Genomic DNA, 20833 nt, shown 5'->3' with positions numbered 1-20833 from the left:
GCAGCATCGATTCATGATCTAGAATTTTATTTCAATATCAGAACCAATACAGATAATAATATCGGATCGGTGCATTTCTAAAAATACTGTTTTGCAAAAGTTGCACAAATAATATGTCGTCTTTCTTCTTGTTTGTTTCAAACAAGTTTATTGCTGGAGGCACCAAGGCACTACGCCTTCATTTCAGTTATACAAAATACATTTCATGACACATTTCCACTTGATCGTTACATATTTGACAAAATCGTGACAATAAAAACGCTGAAACTTCCCCGCTTGCAGTGACATCTCTGCTTCATCTCGGGCTCTAAGGCGTTCTTTCTTCACTTCATTCAGCTGAATGTCAAAACTTTCCACATTCACTAGGCCTGCAGACGTATTCCCACAAACATTTGGTAAAATCACAAGCTTGAAAATACTGAAAATAGATTTCATGAAATAGAGCAGCGTTCTGCAACCTTTGCAACCCAAAGTGCCGTTCTGACCTGCAGGTCACCTAAATAAAACGTGTTTAGAGCCATAGATGTTACACAACCTTTTGCTAAAAAAGGAAACTTATCATTTCTGAGACATATCCGCCTTATAACCTCAATTTAACTTCAGTTTTTAAGTTTTGAAATAAAGAAAATCAAAAATCTTCAATAAAAACAAAATGGATTAACTTTCCTCTATGAGATGTTATTTGTGGAAAATATTTTGGATATTAATCTACAAAAAATATACATTCAAATGTCATTCTTTTGTGGAAATTCAATGTAATTTTTCCATGAGATGAGGAAAATAGCTAAATCCTTCGTGTGTTATAGCTATTAGACATATGCATTTTTGATTTATCATAACTACAAATTCCCATTAATTATATCTGAAAACTCTGAAAACTTCCCATCTTTTCAGAATATTTATTTATACTATTTTCTCTACTGACCAGGCCCATTACCTCATCAATAAATATGAAAACATTACCACATTACAGATTAATATTTTCATATTTATTGATGCTGTGATGGATCCGGTCAGCAGAGAAAATAGTTGCCTATATAAATTACAAAAAGAAGTTGTAAAAACTTTTATTTTCACTGCCATTGGTATTGCTATAAGCGCCTCAAAATATTATGATGACATTCAAAGGAATATTGCTCCAGCCTAATGTTTATATTCACAAGGGTTATGTGGTTCTTTATCATTTTATCCAAAGTTATTGTGGGAGTTTCTAGAGAGCCGCAGGTTGCAGACCCCTGAAACAAACCAACTTGCTTTCACTTCATAATTATCTTCTACTTTGTGTTGGTCTATCGCAGAAAATCCCAATAACATCCACTAAGATTTGTGGTCATGTTTTAAGAAAATATGAACAATATCAAGATATATGCAAGAATCTGTATAAACTTTTTTTTTAAGCTGTAGACAATGATTGTTTTAAAAACATTCTTTTGCAGCAGAAATCTGCTCTAAACATTTTTTTCAACCATTTCATCTATAAATGCAACTACAGCCCTTAAACCTACTTGTAACTGTTATCAATAGATCATACAACGCATCAGAGTATAGATTGATTCACACGTGATTATATTTCACTCATCGAAAACAGCACGTCTACAAAAAATACTAAAGTCGAGCACCTTGATTCATGCTGATCTGTTACATCCCATGATTTCAATACAAAACTAAGTATAAACGTCATACAAAGGCTACACAGCGCATGATAAAAGGAACTAGTGCATGCAAACTAATCTCGGCTGCAGCTACTTGGAAAAACAGCAATCATGCTTCACATTACAACTCAAGAGACATGATACACTTTGGAAAAAGTGTTTTGTATGACATGTGAAAATGCTTAAGAACCCTGTCCAAGATTTACAGTCATTTCAGTTCAGTGAAGTTTAAATGCATCAGACTTAAACAAACTAAAGGCCTTAAAGATGGGAAGATGGAAACTCATATGAATGACATATGGTAAAGACAGATGGAATCAATGCGTAGCAAAACGAAAGCAGACCTTTCAAAGCAACTTGAAGGGTTTAGAGGTGCAGTCATCATCTGCAGGACCCAACGCCTTTATAGTTGGTGTACTGCTCTAACCATGAGAGTGTGTGGAATATTCCAATGTTAAAAGCAGAGATATGCGATATATCGGCATTAACAAAAGTATCGGCTGATGACGGTCACTTTTTATCGTATTGTTTCCATAAGTAAAACTATGGCGATGTTAACAACTAATGCTCATTTCCGTTTTATTGCTTCTTATGTTTCATTATCGGCAGGTTATGTTTGGTCATGTGATGAAGCAAAGGATTGTGGGGAGTTTAGCTGAAGCGGAGAAGCAACGTCAACATGATGGTCATTTTATAATATCAAAAAGGTAGAGAAATATATATAATATCGGTAAATATCATTTATCGGCCAGAACAACTATATTAATATTGGACGGTGCATCCTGAGTGAAAAGCCGTCCGCAAAATGACTTTCTGAACAATCAATCATTCTACGGCAACAAAGATGGAACAATTTAACGTAGCTGCAGCTCTTCCAAGAAATGCCTGTCTGAAGTCAGGCATGACAACATTTAAAACCTCCATAGCTAACAACCCTAACACCTATATTTCTTTACCCAAGCGTTGCCATTTTGTGCCAGTATGCTAAAAATCACTGCGTATTAGTTTATTTCACTTATTCATTTAGTAATTTGATGAATAATTCAGGTAATTACAAAATGTTCAAATAGTTTTAGGGACAGTTTATCATAAGGTAGAGTATGATCCCCTGATCAAACCAAAATAAAAGTTGACCTACTGAAATTTATTATTTTTAAGATTCATAGATGTCAATTCAGTTCAAAAATACATTATTGATTCCAAAGGGACACCTGGTGGGTATGGATGATATATTAAGCCCCTTCATGCTCCTTTTTGTACACATAACAGTTGACACGGGTACAAAATGCCACACCTATAAATTTGCAGAGTTGCATCGATAAAGACTCAGGATTTCTGGAACAGTCTCATTTGAACATAAAAGAGTTAATATAACTCTTAACTAGTTAACTAGTTAATGAAACTGTGTCACGCAACACGATAACAATCGAAAGCGATGCACCAAACCTGGACATGTTGACAAAATGAATATCTGTGATCTTGGGTGAACTGAAGCAAATTGATCCGTTGAAGAAAATAAATTTTCGTAGAGCCAGAAATGCTAGGATATTGTATATGTAAATCATATAAATAAGTAATGAGAACTGTTAAATGTGTTGTTCATCTGAGGTTGTACTTTCCCAATTGCTGAACCACTTAACTCGATGTCCTTATACATAAAACCCTAGAGCTGAAAGGTACTTCTGCTTTTTAACGAGACTCTACAGAGTTCATCAGGCTTGTAAACTGCATTAGTGTTGGACTGGCAGTTTTATATAGACCTTTATAAAGGCATATAAATATGCAAAAATTGTCTGCAAACTCCTAAGGTGAGTTGCTTTCTTACTTTCTCACATCTACAGGATGTTCTACATGAGTTCGCTTTGTAAAACTGGGTTAAAGGTACAAACTGGACGACGGATATACAAAAGTGTGAACTGCAGCTATTCCTGACTGCTGGTTCTCACCTGCGTCAGCTTAAACAGTGAGGTTTTCATTGGCCTTGGCAGGAGCGCTGAATGCCTTCTTTGTGTGTGTTTGTGTGTGAACACCTTGTGCTGATTTGGTGTGTGTGAAGCACGTCTGGCTCTCTTGGATAGAGCTCATAATCACATCATGACTTGCAGTTGCATAGAAGATGATTGAGTGTGTTAGATGTCGGAGCTTTGAGGCACGTTTCACTGCCTCAAAGCAGTGAAACGTTTGGTTGACAGAATCGGCTCATCTCTGCTGCACACACTCGAGTTCTGGCTCGCTAGATGTTGCAGCTGCTCTCTGGTGGATCGAAGTCTTCGTACGGCTCAAGGTTTTCCAAAATAGGAGCCATCCTGCCAAAGATGAAAAAAAAAAATAATACAAACGTAAAGATTTCTAACAGTACCTTGAATCATGTAAATTGAACTTTCATTGGGATTTTATTTGATATATCTAAACGAAGCTAGCCTGGTAAAAAAACACTGAAGAAGACAAGAAATTAATTGTGCAATTTATTTATTTCAAGGTCAGTTTAATTAACATAATTTTTTTAATGATTTAAAAATAAATTTTTTGCTACTGTTTTTTAATTACTTATTTCATATTATTTCAGCAACCAGAACTGATTTTGGTTACATTTTGATTTTAAATGTAATGGTTATGTATCAACAGTTAGCCCACCCTACTCATAAACATCTGTGAAAAATTATTTAATTATTAAAACAATGTGATTTATGTTGGTGCTCTTATTTTGAAATGTAACCGGATGTAGCAGGCGGGAGGAGAACGGCTAACACAATCTGCCTGCCGTTAGATTATCTAAGTGCTTCTCTAACTTTGGTTCTGCCCAAAAGTTCTAAGAAAAGCCTGCCGTATCAAATGTGATACAAAAGATAACTCATAAAATAAATGATATGGCAAAAAAAAAAAAATGTAGATTTTGCTTCAAGGCTTCATGAAGATCCTAGTTCTAAAAACATTTTTTTTTAATTCCAGCTCTCCAGAGGAAGCTGTGGAGACGTGGGAGCTCAGTCCTGAGGACATAGTATCGCTGTGTGGTGGAGATCGATCTCTGCACCTGCATCATGGCAGCTGATAGGATGACTCTTTAGAGGGCAGTTAAAGCTGCACTGGGAACTGAAATTACCTGAAACTGAGCAGAAATTGTCTCTTAGACTTCACTGATGTAAATTCAGCATTTGAAGAGCCTCACCAGGCCGCTGCAGGACGACAACAGCCTCCTTAAGCCGGTGGGTTTCTTCTGCAGCTTTGTTAGATGTCTCATCACATAGGGTACCACATTTTGTCAAATTCTGGTATTTCTAAATTAATCATAGACAATATATCCCTTTCAAAATATTTTTTATGAAGCTTATTTAAAATAGCGCTACTCTGTTTTGGTATCTTACATGGGCTGATATTGAGATCCTTTCTTTCAAATTCAGCCCAGATTTTTTCAAACAGCCGATTAGAGTTTCCCTTTAGGCGGTCATTGGACAATTATGTTTGAGACATGCTTTGTCTCATCCAGCATTTTCTGGACAAGCAATTTCAGAGCATGGTTTTTGTTGACTGATTTCCCTGCCTTCTTTTTTTTATTTGTTTTTTTGAGGACTTTCTTAAGTTTATCTTTTTCTTAAACCATGAGCAACATCCTTTGCAGATGCTGGGGAACTTGGTGGGTTCAGGTTCAGCTAAGTGGTTTTTTAAAACACTCCACAAGTTACTGGGTCATATACAGCCAAAAGAAAGATCAACTCTTTTGATTTGCAATTAACTTTTGTAGTTAGCCTGTGAAATATCTTTGAAACACTATCGTTGTTGTCTGGGGACACAGAGACAAACTGTCCTTGAAGTGCACTCCAGACTTTATCAAAATAGTATTGCTGCATGGATTCAGTAATCTCTGGAAGGCAGCGTACAGTAGATTTTTTAAAAGCCAAATTAATCAAACTTTCAATTAATCCAAGTACAGAGGTTTTAACTCTTTTTTCCTCTGCAATACCTGCCTTGATAATCAAATACTGCTTTTTAAATGCATATTTCTCTTCCACCAACATTCCTCTTCTGTTGTGGAAGAGGAATGTCTAACCACATTCACCTGGTTAGACGTTTCAGAATCTGAGTCAGAGTCTGAATCCAAGCTGCTTTCCACGACTGAATAATAACTTGTTTGCCAAAAAGGTATCCAAACAGGTTCCCAAGTCTTGTCATTCGTTGTGTCACCGCCAGCACCTGGATCATCTGAATAGACTCTCCAATGCTGTTGTGAAAGTTTTTTCTCTAAAATAATTGGCAAACATTCCACTGGCACCCATTCTTCAGAAAAATCCTCTGGGTTTCATTTGTCAAAAACACTGGACTGCTCTCTGGTGTCCCTAACTCAGAAGGAGTATCAAAGAAATCCTTTTCAGTGGGAAAAGGCCAAGATCGAGATTAGAATCGAGCAGAATTGCATTGGAAGGCGATGGCTAGGCTAACACGCAGCAGTGCAACAGGTTTTATTTACAGGGACTAGATCTTTATCTAGCCGCAGTACCTGATGTCCCAGTTCTCTACGTCCTCCAGCGTGTCTGGCAGAGGTCGGTCAGCAGTTTCAGGCAGCGCCAAGGCGAGAATTGCTCCCAGAAGCGGGGAAGTGCCGAAGATGATGAGCGGCGTGACGGGGTTGTGGTTATGCAGCATGTTTATAATGGGCGCCAATACGCCCCCCATCCTCGCAAACATGCTGGACACGCCTATTCCTGTTTGCCTGCAGGTACACCAAGTGAAGAAGCTGCAAGACTGCATGTCTGAGGAAGCCTTAAACTGCTTGTCAGAAAACGTAGAAGTCCTACCTTACCACAGTAGGGAAAATCTCAGCAGTGTACACATAGATGACAGCAAATGAGGCCGTAATACCAAACTTCCCAACCATAGCAAGTCCAGTCAGGACATTGGGATGATCTGCAGACAAAGAAAAATATCGACATTTTAGAGAGCAGAGTTTATATGTATTTGTAGCTGATGGATGGGATTGTTGGCTGGATGGACCGATGGATGAGATTAGTGATTGGTTGGACAAACAGGATTGTTGGTTGGTTGGTTAGATCAACCATTGTTTGGTTGATTGGACAGGTGGACGGACGGATGTATGGAAAGACTAATGATAGATGGTTGGTTGGACAAATGGATTGAAAGGTGAATGAATTAGTTGGAGAGATGAATGAATAAAATTGCTTTGTTGGACAGATAGTCAGACTGACTTGCTAGTTGGATGGACAAATTAATTTGTGGGATGGATGGATTCATCTTTCCACGTTCTTTCTTTTTTTTTTTTTACATATTTATCTATATTTGGAAGATAATTAAGTCAAACTCCAAACTTTTCCAGACTACGTAGGAACCCCTTAAGAGTTAGTTGCAAGATCTTGCAAAGCGCATTAAGAGATTCCCTGAAACTGCAACCAATCCCTGGCCTCCATCTTCCATACCTGCAGGGACGGCAAGCATCAACAAGCAGGCAAGACCACCAATCGCCAGGAAGCCACTCTGGGAGAGGCGTCGGCTGAAGGGCAGGACGACCAGGACCAGGGAGCGAGCTGGGATCTCAACCAATCCAAACACAAACTGGGTCAGGTAGAGGTCCGTCCCCAACCGAGACACACCCAGAGACAGCCCATAGTACACTAGGACGTTCACAAACCTGTGATTGCAAACAGAGGAATCAAGAAAGATCTAGAAATAACGTTGAGGAATGCTGGAAAAGGCCGACAGAACATACCAGATGTAGAACAAAATGATGGTTCTCTTTCTCATCTGTGGTGTACGGATTAGATCCATAGCTGAGTGACTTCGCTTTGAGCCGCCTAAAAACTCCCACTTTTCAGCCTGATGTGTAAATGAACACGACACACAAGCAAATAAAAAACTTGTTGGTACAAAATCACTTCAGCACATACGTTTTACCATACGAATTTTACACAAACAAGCAGGAGTAGTCTGCAGCTGGAAGCAAAGCAAAGCACTCAATACAAATGGATGAAGATCCTCTGCAGTCGAGGAAATGCAACGTTCTACAATCACTAAGTAAATTATCTAACCTTAATGCAACTCTGAGTGTTTTACACTTAATGAACGTTGAACATAAAAGACCCACAAACGAACAACATGTTAAGTCCTCAGCACTAAAAGGCCAGTCCAAACATCATCAGAGAAGAAATACGTATAGTATCTGGTGTTGTCCAAGCCTTTCAGACTTGGACTGGTCAGTTTACATCCAATTTCTGTAAAAAAAAGTTTTTAAAAATGCATTTTCTTCGGTTGACCTTGAGTCTGTGGATGGATGGATTTGTTGGACAGGTGGACTGAGTAATGGATGGTATTTTGGAGGGATGGACTGGAGGGCAGAGCAGCAGCAGCTGGATTAGTTGAACAGACAGATGAAACTGTGAATTATGGGAAATTCCCCTACATTTTGGACTGGCATCCTTTTACTTTACACTATCTGGCTGGATGGAAGGATGGACTGGTTGGTTGTATGTGTAGATGGATGACCCGATGAATGGTCAAACGGTTGGACTGGTCAATTGAACCAACAGACTGATACATTTATGGACAGATGGACGGACGAATGAGACGAACGCACACCTGGACAGCGGGAGGTAAGACCCGGCCGTTAACTAGTGCCGCTTTGCGGAGGAGTGCGATGGCTTCCTCTCTCCTGTCGTTGGCCAGTAGCCACCGGGCAGACTGGGGCAGAACCCTGATGGAGGACACAGCAGATATAAGGGGAGGGGAGGAACTCAGCGCCACACAGAGGCCATTCATTGTATAGCATGAACACGCATAAATCCAATTTTCCGGTTGAACCTCCCACCGTATGTAGAAGATCAGCAGGAAGCCTGGGGCTGATATAGCGAGCTGCAGCTTTCTCCAGTCTCGTATCAGATAGGCCACCCCTGCAAGCAGCATGTATCCCAGGCCGAAGGTGTAGTCCGTGATGATGCCCGCCAGCATGCGTCTCTTGGTACACGTCCACTCAGTACCTGGCGTAGGGAGATTGAGGAGGTTTTGGGAGAGAAGAGGACAAGAGAGGAAAGGAGGAACCCCGGGTAAGGGGATTGACTGAGGCTTGGAGTTGTGAGGTGAAGGATAAAGTGTCAAGGGTTACAAAGAAAACAATTTATATTTTCTAATAAAAAAAAACAACATGCAAGTGGAAGTTGAAATCAATAAAACCTAAATATTAGTTTTCTGTAATGCATCAAGCAGAAAAACCTGAGTTCATATTTAATTGCTCTAGGAGAGAAAAAAATAGTAAGAAAAAATATTTTATGTCACGAAGGAAATATGGTTCCCCATTGAACCTTGTTTGTTCTAACTCCAGTTTTTAACTCTATAGCTCAAACTCTAACTGTAGATTTGGGCAAGTTTAGACAAGCAGCTGTTTTCTGGTACAGACTAATATAACACAAATCCACCTTAAGAGAATAGAAATATTGGCAATGTCACATCTATGGCAGGGAAATAGAAGGTCGGAGGTTATAACTTAAATGTTCATAGTTCACCTTGTCTTGTTCGTCTTTGAGTGTGATCGTTTAGTTCATACCAAGAACAAAAGCGTTGATAATGACTCCAGATATCGTGGTCCCAACTGCGAAGCGTAGAATCACGTAGACTGGGAAGTTGGGCGCAAAAGCCACAGCGACTCCAAACACAGTCTGCAGCGCGATGGACAGCAGCAGGACCAAACGTCGGCCGTACCTTTCACAAAGAGAGCACTCTAAGATAGTGACGATCTGTCACATAAAACCCCAAGATAACTGAAGGTGTAGTTTTTAGGGTTCATGTTAAATTTTCAGCCCTCATAACATAATTTAAATGTTGAACCAGAGACATCTTCCAAAATAAGGCAGCCTAACCAAAACATGTCTTTATAAAAGATAGCCTACAACACATTCTTGATTGCAGATGTTCAGCACGTGAATGTCTTCTGGTAACGCGCCTTCCACTGTGTCATAATATTTAAATTTCCAAAGGTTTTTTCTATTGCTTCATATTGATACTGTAAGTGACTTGTAAAGTGGCTTCTAATTTGATATTTGGGATTTACCTCCTGAAGTTTTCTGAGTTGCCTTCCTCATAATCTATTCACCTTTTCTCCATGTTTGCAATTATCTTGTTTAAAGCATAAAAGTTTTTCTCATTTCATTTTTTGATTACTTGTATTTCAGTGCGAAACTGGCCATTACGGGCAGCTTGGTATCTTATCATTCTCTGTGGCCTGACCTCCTGGCCCCTAATCTTGACAGCTTGCTCCATTAAATCTTCTTTATTATTACAGGATTTTCATTCCACATCAGCATTTTCATTCTTGACTCACAAAATGGTCACTGTGGTTTCTTGCTGTGTTTGTTTTGTTATTTTTCCTTTGCACTTAATGAACAACCCAAGGTTTACGAACAAGCAGCAAGCTTCCATCCTAAAGGTAAAGCTTTACGGCAGGGATTAGCTAAACTATAGCTGGGATTGGTTCAGACATTGTTCTATGCAGAACATCTTCATTCTCACGTTGCTCAGTTTTTTTCACAAAAGTATTTTTATTAAATATGTTATAAATTTACAATTCATAAACCCAACACAACGTTAAGTATTACATTAGCATACTAAATATTTAGCCCCAAAACAAATATTTAGTAAGCAAACTGAACATTTAATTTGAAGCAAAGTGTTTAATTGGCTAGAAAACTAACTAATTAATAAGTAAGTTTGTAAACAGCTAGCTAGCTCAGACCTAACCGAATATTTTGCTAGCCCAGAGCTAAATATTTTTGTTTGTGGCTAAATAGTTAGCTTGCTCACTAAATATTTATGAGGCAAAATATTTGGCTTGTTAGCTAAATGACAACTTAAATATTTTATTTCAGCACATCTCACTAATTATTAGCCAATGATGTTTAGCTTGTTAGCTAAATATTTAGTTTGGTAGCTAAATATTTAGCATGTCCTATGTTATTTAATTTAGCTCAATAATTAGCTAAACTTGTTACTTAACTTACTAAGTATTTAGCTGCACAGCTAAACATTTTGTTTAGATCCAGATAAAAAGCCTAAGTGTCAGTGCTGCTGTCTGTAGCTGCCTAATGTCAATGCAAAACAGGATTCCCTGTAAGAGCTGAACTTTTAAGTTGCATTCAGGGACAATTAGTACACCGGATTGTATATATATCAAAACAACTCCAAAGTGACATAAGCATTTTTTAAAAATCCTCAACTATCAAGGCTGATTGATTAATAACATCAGTCATTTTCAGGTGGTTCCATTGTATCATTTATCCAGGATTTGGCTTTATCAGATTGGTTTTAATTCCCTGAAAATAATTAAACTAGAGCTCTGACAGTTCTATACTAGCAACTCTTTCTAGGTCTAAGACCTAATAAATCAAAGAAACAACACTGCTGATTAAAGTAAATATATATATATATATATTTTTTTGTTTGTTTCTCTTGATCGAGGCGTGCTGAACTGTGCCTTTAAATCCGAGGCACCTGCTTTTACACTCTCCTGAATTATGTTTTGTTTTTGTTGGAGAAGGACACTACCATTTCTGAGAATATGTCATACGTCTGAAACAAATTCCACCTCACAGCAGAGGAGTTTGAGTCAAACCTCTTTGTGTATTTTTAACTCTTGAACTAACTCGCCGCGGTTTGTCAGCTGCCCTACTTACACAAAACAACCACATGCCAGCAGGACTCCTCCAGCGCGCCCGCCCCTTTAACCACGCTTTGATGCCAAAGATCAGCCTGGATCGGCCGAGTCTGGCGTCTCGTCTCAGAGTCTGAGATTTGAGCCTTACCTGTCAGCCATGGCTCCGAACAGCACAGACCCCACCAACAGGCCGAACATGTAGATGGACGATCCTAGGCTGTTCAGTCCAGCTTTGCTGCACACCAGGTCCCACTGGGAGGAGAAGAAAGGAAATAGTTAAAAGTTGTTACTGAATCCTATTTGTTCTGTCATTTACAGATGGGTTTCTCCAGGTGGGATGCAGGTTTTACTTGTTTGACATTTTCACCTCGTACCATATACTAGCTTCATACTGAAGTCAAGGTGCTAAAACAAATGTTTGGTTTTTATTTTTAATCAAGCCTCTTTCTTTTTAACGTATTGAGCTTTTCTGCATCCATGATTTTTCAAATTTTACGCAGAAAGACGAGACACGCATAAACAGATTAAAAAGCATCTGAAAGGAGATAGAAGATGTCGCACAAGGAATGTAAAATGTAAATGTGTCAACAGTTAGAGCCAAAAGCATATACTGTGTAGAAAACACCAGTTAGGTTTTTAAAATAAAAAAAATAAAAAAATAAAAAACCAAGCAGGAGAGCCAAAACAACCACAATGTGCTAAATGTTACCAACTATTTGTAGCAGACCCGTATGGAAGCAAAAAAAACAACAACCACAAATCATATCTGTGTGGTTTGTGGTTGTTTGGTCTCTGTCAGAAAGTCTGCTGCACGATGTGTGTAAATGTGTGCGTCAAAATCACACACAATAGTGTTTTTTTCTCCTCCTATATACTTGCTCATATTATGGTTCACTCTTTAATTAGATCTATAATAAATGCTTTGCAGTGGCGGTTTTCGGTGCGGCTCACAGCCCAGAGGGCTGCTCCATTAGCACGTCTATCAGCTGCTTTAGGAACAAGATTCCTATTGGTTATTTGCAAACCCGTTCCATAGGGAGTTGATAATCCCTCTGGAGGTGAACGATGCAAAGACTTATTCACAACCCTCAGGTCGCTCAACAACAACGTCTGCGCAACATAAATGTCATCATCTGCTGGTACGCTCCGGAGTTTAACATAACTGGAGACAAACAATGGAACTGAGCCGCGACTCTAATTGGGTGCGTTTATGTTTGTGTTATTCAAAATGTTTACTATTACTAAAAAAAAGAACTAGTTTCAGCTAACAAATAAATGTTGTAGGATATTTCGGCCCCCATGAAATCCTTTTTAATATTTTCCAAACTCCACTTTTTCCATTCTAATTTTTCTGAATTCCTCTTTTTTCCATTTTATCCATTCTGATAAACCCCAAAAGTATGAAGTATGAGGTGAGAATAAAAAAATTACAAATCAATATCTAAAGGCCAACATTTACTGTTATTCTGTTTCACAAATATAACAGACCGCTGTGGTTCAACAGAACATTTGTTTTATAAGGTGTTAAAATGTGTTATTCCCTTCTAACAGCTAGCCTTCCCTTCCCGCCAGTATCAGTTAATTCTGTGAAACTCCGTGGTTTATAGTGGGTTCCATTTTGTTTGCTAAATACCGAGATCACAGCCGCCGTTTTCGCATCGTGGAACTCATGAGACCCTAAAAGTGGAAATGGACTCATACCAACACAAACTCTTTTGGGACCAATTTATGTTGACTAAACAACTCATATCCGCTGTCACCGGTGGCCATGCTAACTAGCCTGAGCATCAGGAAGAAGCTGTGGAGTAGCAACTAGAGAGCAAGATGAGAGGGGAAGAGGCAGTGTATACAACCATGATTGACAGTGCTAGGACCCTCCTCCTGACTCTGATTGGTTGTTGCTAGCTAGCAGAAGCACTTGATTTTTTTCATAGTTTATCTGTCTTATACAATACTGTCACAACATTATGGCAGTTTCAATAAATAAGCTATGTACATTTTTTTATTTTATTTATTTATTTTATTTTATTTTTTACAAAAGTTTTGGACTTAGCTGCTGCAGAAGGTTTGTGTTGATGGGCCCCTCTGGGATCATCCAGGACACCAGTCACGCAGGAACCGCCACTGCTTATTAGGCAGTGTGGTCTATTTTATTACAAATATATTTTTAAACAAAACTTATGAATTTATTCTTGAGCTGAGCTCTTATTTCGACATCCCATCATCCTCCGGTACCTCGGTGACAGTGGTGCTGTGGAAAACCTCCGTGCTGTAGACCCAGCCGTGGCCGCACGGGACGCGCTCCGTCCGGTTGCCCTGCAGCCGCAGCATCACCTCCGAGGAGAAGCAGGAGTCCGAGAGGCTGACGTTCTCTGCGGGGAGCGAAGTCTGATTCCCCGCTCCTGAGCTGGAGCTTTCCCGGCAGCGGTAGGGCGGCGTGGCCCCGGTGAAGATGCTCACCATCATGTGGAAGGCGAGAAGGATCTGAGGCAAACAAATCCAGATGTACAAGATCTTCTGATATTTGCCAAAGCCGCCGATGGCAGCGAGGATCTGGTCGAAATTCATAGGGTAATTTATGGGGATCTACAGGTCAACGTGAAAGAGTGGCTCCTGTGCAGCACCAGGCAGTGAATCAGACCAGGACGTAAACAAGGCGTATCTTCTCCTCCATGTGCAGCAGAAGAAAAAAAACAAAAACAACAACAAACAACTATCTGAATCAGTTCCAGTCAGATCATCTTCCCCCCTCCACGCCCCCACCAGCGAGGCGCTTGCGCTTTCCAAACGCCGAGTTCTCCTGATCCACGCGTGAAAACCAAACACCTTTCATCAAAGTTTTTTTCTCTCTCTTTCCGCATCACATAATGGAAGGAGGAGCGCGTGCAGGTTCACCAGCCGGGGGCGCGGGAAACCGGATGCAATTAACGGTCCACAATGATTGGCGCTGTTGTTTTAAGAAGTGAGAGAAGACTGGCATCCCTCAGAAGCCTCCCAGACGCGCCTGTGTGCTTTTGGTTTCCCACTCGATGCGGAATTTGGGGAGAAAAACGCGCATGAATGGCAGCGGAGGTGGCGTGACGTATGCGCTGCTTACTGTACAGGGCAGTTCCATGTATGCAAAACACGCTCCATATGTGTGGATTTTAAAGGCACGTTTATTACATAATATTCAATATGTTGGTTTTCTGAATTATGATGCACAGGACGCATCCTAATTCATAATTTAATAGCGCAACTACCGTTTTGTAAGCATCTTATTTGCATAAATTGGTCGTGGAGCACGTGCCTTCGGCTCACACCAGCTCTCTGCTGCCATCTACTGTCTGATGAGGTGGTGGAAGATTTAACATAAATTTGGTGTGTTTTTGTTAAATGTATGGAGGATCGAAACTGACATAATTAAAAACAAGAGGAAAAATATAAAAAGAACAATTGTGAACATTTTATATCAATTAATTTTTTTAAAAATAAATCTTTTAGATGAATTTAAAAATTATTTTTATTAATTAAGAAATTAATAAAAAAATAAAAAGACAAATACATCTATAAGTAAAAAAGAACATTTAAAAATGCTTTTAAAAACAGCAAAATTTAACTTGTGTGCTTAAATGTATAATTTGTTGAAACTAAACTGAAAAGATCAATGTGAAGTTCAAAGCAGCATGTAATTAATCGACAATGACTGTTATAAGCATTTCATGTTATGATACTTTGTAAATACATGTTCATGTAAATAAAAATGCTATGATCTGTCTGAAGAGGGAAACGGATTAGGTGAATCAGTGATGCAGAATGTGAAATGGCTGCTTTAGAAGGCCTGAGTTACCTGATACACACCGAAGCACATTGACTGATTACTGTTTTGGATCACTGAATCCAGAAAAACAAGAACGTGAATTCTGAATAACATTTTAAGTCACAGCACTAAAAGTAGGTAAAAGTAGACAGCAACCCAGCTAAGTATTTCCAAAAGCAAAAGAGAGGAAAGAGACACAAAAATCAGAACAGAAACTCCAACCTCACTAGAAAACTTTTAAGAACAATCTAAATATTTTGAACTATTCATTTGAAACAGTTTTTTTCTTCCTGAATGGAGCAACTTGTGTAAATGGCTGCACAAGTTAGAAATTGTTCAGAATTTTTTCAAGTGATACCATCAGTTGAACCAGATATTTACATACCCTGCATTAAAAAGACACACACACACACCTTTCTTTTTCTCACTCTCCGAAGTTAAATCAGACCAAACTTCTCTTGTTTTATGTTAGAATTGCAAAAATGATTACTATTTGGTAAAATGCCAGAAAACTTATAGCGAGAACATTTGTTTGTGTGTGTGTGTGTGTGTGTGTGTGTGTGTGTGTGTGTGTGTGTGTGTGTGTGTGTGTTTTTCTTTGAATTCATAAATTCATAGAAAAGGTTTGTGGTCAGCTGGTACAAAGAAAGATAGAGTTAGACTAGATCTGAGAACATGAACCACTGTAGAGCATGGTGGCAGCAGCATCATGCTTTGTGGCTGTTTTGATGTTGATGTTACTTGTGGATTACGCAAATCGGATGAACTAATTAAAAAAAGAGGAGTTTTTCAAGCAACTTCAAAGAGAAACATATCAGAAATTACCTCAAATTAATTCACAGATAATATACAAACAATGTTTTGTCTTTAAAAATAATAATCTCCCTAACGTTATCGTCTATTTATTTTTGAACAGTGCACCTCACCAGCTGCGGTTGCGTTTGTTGCATGTGTTTTCGTGCGCGGAGCTTTTATTTTGAAAGCGGAGCCCAGAAGTCGTCCTGTTTCTGCCTCTGACGCTGTGACTGCATGTAACACAAGCTTCAGAGGAGAAGCGCTGGAAAGGACGGACAGGTGGAGGGGGGCGCGATGGATGGATGAGAGGCCGAAGGAGTGCACCGGGTCTGGGCATCGTTTGGAAACCAGTCGGAGTTCTAACTGATCCTCCGGAGCTGCCAGCGCTGCAGAGAGAGAGACAGAGTCCCAGATCTCCCATCGCTCCGCCCGGCCTGCCTGCCTCTGTTCCTGCCCATCCCTGGAATATTACCCCAGCATCATCATCATAACCCCCCCCCTGCCCGCCTGGCTGCCTGTAGTTTCCCCTCTTGGATGTTTCACTGAGGCGGGACACCCGGATCTTTTCATCGTGAGAGTAAGTAGAGAGCAGCTCACGTTATTGCCAATGTCATCCAGCATAAGGTCAGCTGATCACGTTCCGCCGTGTTAGAGAGGGGACACATGATTTCGAACAACGAGGATTTTCATCCATGACGCGACCTGCTGATGGAGATGAAGCCACGCCCCTCGGACAGTATTCAAATAACATTGTTTCTATGGTTTCTGGCACATGCATCTGTGAACCCTGACCTATTTGCTCGTACTAACCACACCGACTGCAGAGGCAGCTTTAACGGCATGATTCTTAATTTAGGTTATTTTGATAATAAATCCTGGTCTGGGTTGTTTTAACACAACAGGGTTTGAGAAATGCCCATGTCAGCAAGCTAGCAGAGCCCGTCCTAAACACAAAATGGTTTGGGGGTCTGCAATCACAACAGCTCAGCCAACATTAGCTTCGTGGCATCCACACTCAAATATTTATGCATCATACATCTTACATCATCGTTGTTGTAGCTTATAACAAAAAAAAAAAAAGTCACATCAGCTTGTTGCAATAAATGTCTTCACTGTTTGAAATGTTATGTTCCTTATGCTGGTTTGTTTTTAAGAAGGTTGAGTAAAGTCTAATCAGGTCAATATTGTCTCTTCTCTAACCAAAATAAGCAGAATGTTTGCCCTAAGCAACGTAAACCCAGCTGTTTTTTGTGTGTAGCCACTTTTTCACCAAGACAATATGATGAATATCCCAAATGAATTAAACTAAACATTGTAATGTTAGTTTTAATGAGGGGCTTCATGTCGCCTTGACTTCTAAAACATCTGGGTTTTCTGTTTATACCACAGGTTGAACTCATGTCATTGTTTGTGTTTTGCATTTGATTAGCAAGCATTGCTTTCGGGACTCAGTTTTGTACTTGCACGGTGTAGGCTTATTCCGCCCCCCACCCTCCCAACAAATTTCAACAAATATCGAAATGTAATTTTGAAAACACTTAACAGAGATGTTAAGTCGAGTCTACGGAGTGCTGCATGGGGAAAGCTGTACCTAAAACAGAGCTAATCTGTCTGTTGTGGAAGCATTACAAAACACATGAACTCAACCTTTGTTTCAATTATTCTACTGCACAAAAAAATCCACCCACGCTCAACTAGGTGCGCCAAAACACACACACACACACGCGCACACGTAAACAGATGCTTAAATTAGCCTCTGGTGTTGAAGCTTGCTCGCTCGATGTTTGATCTGTCACAGCAGTGATGTCACAATTTCAGCCCGCAGTGTGTTTTCACTTCTGCAGCCACATGGTGATTCCTGCAGAACTCAGTCGGAGCTGCAAGGTCACAGAAACTGATATCACTGTGGATGTGTGAGGTGTTCTGGGGTGACTGCAAGGTCAGAGGTAGCGTCATTGCTATTTAAAATCCTTTAAATGTATCCTAGACTAATTTTCTGCAGTTGCACAGATTTAGTACACTAAAGAACCTTGCAGCTTACCTCATCCAATAATTGGCACATTTAGAGACTCAAATGTTTGACCAGTTCTTTGTAAACTAACTCGAGCTCAGTCGGATCAGACGGAGCATATTAGCGGAAATCAATTTTCATGTTCTGCCACAGATTCTCCATTGGATTTAGGTCATGATCATCCTTTTATCTAAACCACTGCATTGCATGTCTGGTCAGATATCTAGCGTCGTTACCTTTCGGTTGCTTCTCCCCACAGTATGATGCATCTACCACCATGTTTCACCAAAGAAATGGTGTACAGAGGTTGCCATGCAGTTTTAGTTTTCCAGTTTTCCGCCACAAGAGTTTTGCTTGTAGGCCAAAAAAATTCAGTTTTTCAGAACAGAGTGTAAGCTCATATTGACACAGCATGTCTTGAAGCTCAATTCCAATATTTTTGCTGAAATCAAACCAAATTAGTACCACATATCGAAGTGGCACAGATCGGACTTTTTTGGGAGAGTTTGGAATTGGGTCGTTCAGACGGATACAGATCACAGCAAGCAGATCTGGGTTGCATTTTCCTGCTGTGTTAAAGTAGCCTGAGTGTCACTTGCCAGGCATTTAAACAGCATGTTTAATCTTTGTGTTCTATTACATAAATAGATTAACAAAGTATTTTTGAATATATCCCAACCGTTAAAAACCGATGTCTGCAAAGAGCTATTGATGCATCCCGCTGGCAGGAGGTCTACTGCTGATTCAGCAGACTTCTTTAAATTAAGGACTCCGTCAAGTGAAAACAAGGATGAGTGTGGACTTTTGACTTACATTAACTAACTCTCTTAATGTCTCTGCTTGTGGTCGTCCCTGGCAGAAATCTCTCCCTCTCACCACCCTTGTCTCCGGCCTCTGTGGTGGAGCAGCTGACCCCCGTGGGGCTCCGGCTCCAGTGGCCCATGGCCCCTGCTCCTCCACAGCTCTGAGCCAAGCTGGCCTCCCCGGCAGCCGCGTCGCTGACCCCGGCCCCAGACCTGGATCCCGATCCAGACCCGGAGCCCGACGAGCGTCTCGCTCACGAAGAGCAGTATGTGAGCGTGGGCGAGTGCAGCCCGCTTGACGCCGGCCCCGCGCCTCCTTCCTGCAGGGACGCTGAAACCATCACAGGTGAATTTAGTGACGCCTCAGCCATGAGGCTGACACAAGGTGAAAAGGGGCTGTTTCAAGATTATTGTGTCAGCGCCAGAAGTGTCCCGATACAACCTTTTCACTTTCAATATGATACCAATATTGTGTATTGGCCGATACAATATTAACTCGATACTGTAATGGTTTTAATCTGTTTTTTTATGTATTGAACTTAATATACAAGCTCAATCCACTGGTATTATTCTAAGCTCTCAAATTATATTCAAAAATACAACATTAATTTCTCTTTAGGATTAATAAAATATTTTTGAATTTGAGAGTTTAGAATTGAGCTGGTATATTAAGTTCACCATATTATAGTGTTTTCAGTTGCGTTACAGCTTATGTTTTACCATTTTAATATAAGTTGGTATGTGTTAAAAGTTTGTAATAACATGATATGGATTATATACAGTCACTAATAAGCCTGTCAAAATAAGTAATTAATCAACTGATCAATTGATTGGAGGATAAGTTAAAATGAGCTCAGTAACTTCCTTTAATGTTTCTTTGGTGGGTAATTTTGTTTACGTGATACATTTATCAATGGTTTTAATTGTGATTTTGATTTCTGTTTTATTTATTGTTTTTAGTTGCGTTTCATTTTTGGATATTTAAAATCTCTTCTAGTTCTATTGTGAAGTTTATTGGATTCTGAGAGAGTGAACTTGCATTATCATCCCATTATCAACATGTTACTTCAAAATGGTCTCAAAACAGTGACATCAGTGTATTGCAATACTTATTCAGACAATATATTTGTTATCATGACATGTTATATTGTTAGATCATAGGAGATTTACTGACTGTTTGATATACTGAGAACATTCAGTTCTGCAACAATGGTTTTTATTTATTAATGATGAGAAAACGAAATCCAAAGCAATCTGATTTGTGTTTTTGGTGTCGCTCAGATGTCTGCAACAGCACCGACCTGCCAGAGTTCGAGATCATCAGCCTTCTGGAGGAGCAGCTGCCGGTCTACCGGCTGCGGGCCGATACCGTCTACGGCTACGACAACGATGACTGGCTCCACACGCCCCTGGTGGCGCCGGACGCCAGGCTCGACCTGACCACCGAGCAGATCGAAGAGACACTCAAATACTTCTGTGAGTTTCACTGAACGTGTGCCGAGGTCATGCTGCATGGATGCAGTTTTACAGAGGTGGGCTGATGACACGATATCCTTGAACGGGAGAAATTATTTAAGTAGTAGAACTGGGCGTAGATGAGCGTCTATCGTAATTGTGGAAAATTTAATTTTTTTAAACTCAAGACAAAGCCCTTCTCTCTGGCAGCTCACAGTAAAGATGATGGGATTGTACTTGCAGCGCTTCATCGACATTAGCTGATACATTGGCTCCAAAGATGCTAAAGAAGAGCTAAATAAGGGGCTGTCTTATTGCATTATTTATCATTCATTCTTTACTTTTGATAAATTTTTTTGGCTCTTTCCAGATCACAATAAAGTCCAACTAGTGTTCTTTAAAAAGTCCCAAAACTGTTCTTGTTGTCAGGATTGATACCAATAAATTCAGAAATACAGTTACAGGTGCGGTTTAGTAATAAAAATCATACATCTTGATGTGGCTCGTGTGGGAATGTTTTTCAAGAGCAGTATTTCTGTTTGTGGGGCTGTTATTGCTGTGGCACCCAGTCACAGCCATACAGTTACCTAACAAATATGTAAGACATAGTTCTTAATGTCACTTTTATCGTTGTAACTGCTATTTTATTACGTTTTTAGACTTTAAAATAAA

General features: G+C 39.8%; 1 protein-coding gene across 3 annotated transcripts; it reads right to left on the bottom strand.

The window, feature by feature from the left end:
- Positions 1-1666: 1666 nt before the first annotated feature.
- LOC103143288 (solute carrier family 22 member 13) lies at positions 1667-14719 on the bottom strand. 3 transcript variants are annotated; one of them, XM_007559750.2, is made up of 10 exons: positions 13534-14719; positions 11447-11550; positions 9196-9350; positions 8464-8632; positions 8235-8349; positions 7369-7475; positions 7079-7290; positions 6443-6551; positions 6145-6357; positions 1667-3958 (listed from the first exon to the last, which is right to left on the bottom strand). In XM_007559750.2, the coding sequence occupies exons 1-10, from the start codon at positions 13864-13866 to the stop codon at positions 3886-3888; spliced, it is 1590 nt and encodes a 529-aa protein (XP_007559812.1). In that variant the 5' UTR covers positions 13867-14719; the 3' UTR covers positions 1667-3885. The 3 variants fall into 3 exon arrangements, with proteins under 3 accessions (XP_007559812.1, XP_016530661.1, XP_016530662.1); XM_016675175.1 differs by having other exon boundaries at positions 1667-3964; positions 6151-6357; XM_016675176.1 differs by lacking the exon at positions 1667-3958 and having other exon boundaries at positions 6183-6357; positions 6448-6551.
- Between the last annotated feature and the right edge of the window lie 6114 nt (positions 14720-20833).

This window comes from Poecilia formosa, unplaced genomic scaffold, assembly GCF_000485575.1.
Source record: "Poecilia formosa unplaced genomic scaffold, Poecilia_formosa-5.1.2 Scaffold107, whole genome shotgun sequence".
In the NCBI taxonomy this organism is placed as follows: Eukaryota; Metazoa; Chordata; class Actinopteri; order Cyprinodontiformes; family Poeciliidae; genus Poecilia; species Poecilia formosa.
Note: the sequence above shows the minus strand (reverse complement) of the source record. Positions and strands in the feature narration are given on the sequence as shown.

Coding starts and splice junctions, on each gene's coding strand:
- LOC103143288 (XM_007559750.2), bottom strand. CDS start 13,866: ATGAATTTCGACCAGATCCTCGCTGCCATCGGCGGCTTTGGCAAATAT. Junction 6,552..7,078: donor GATGCTTGCCGTCCCTGCAG/GTATGGAAGATG, acceptor CTTTGTCTGCAG/ATCATCCCAATGTCCTGACT. Junction 3,959..6,144: donor GTAGAGAACTGGGACATCAG/GTACTGCGGCTA, acceptor CATCTTTGGCAG/GATGGCTCCTATTTTGGAAA.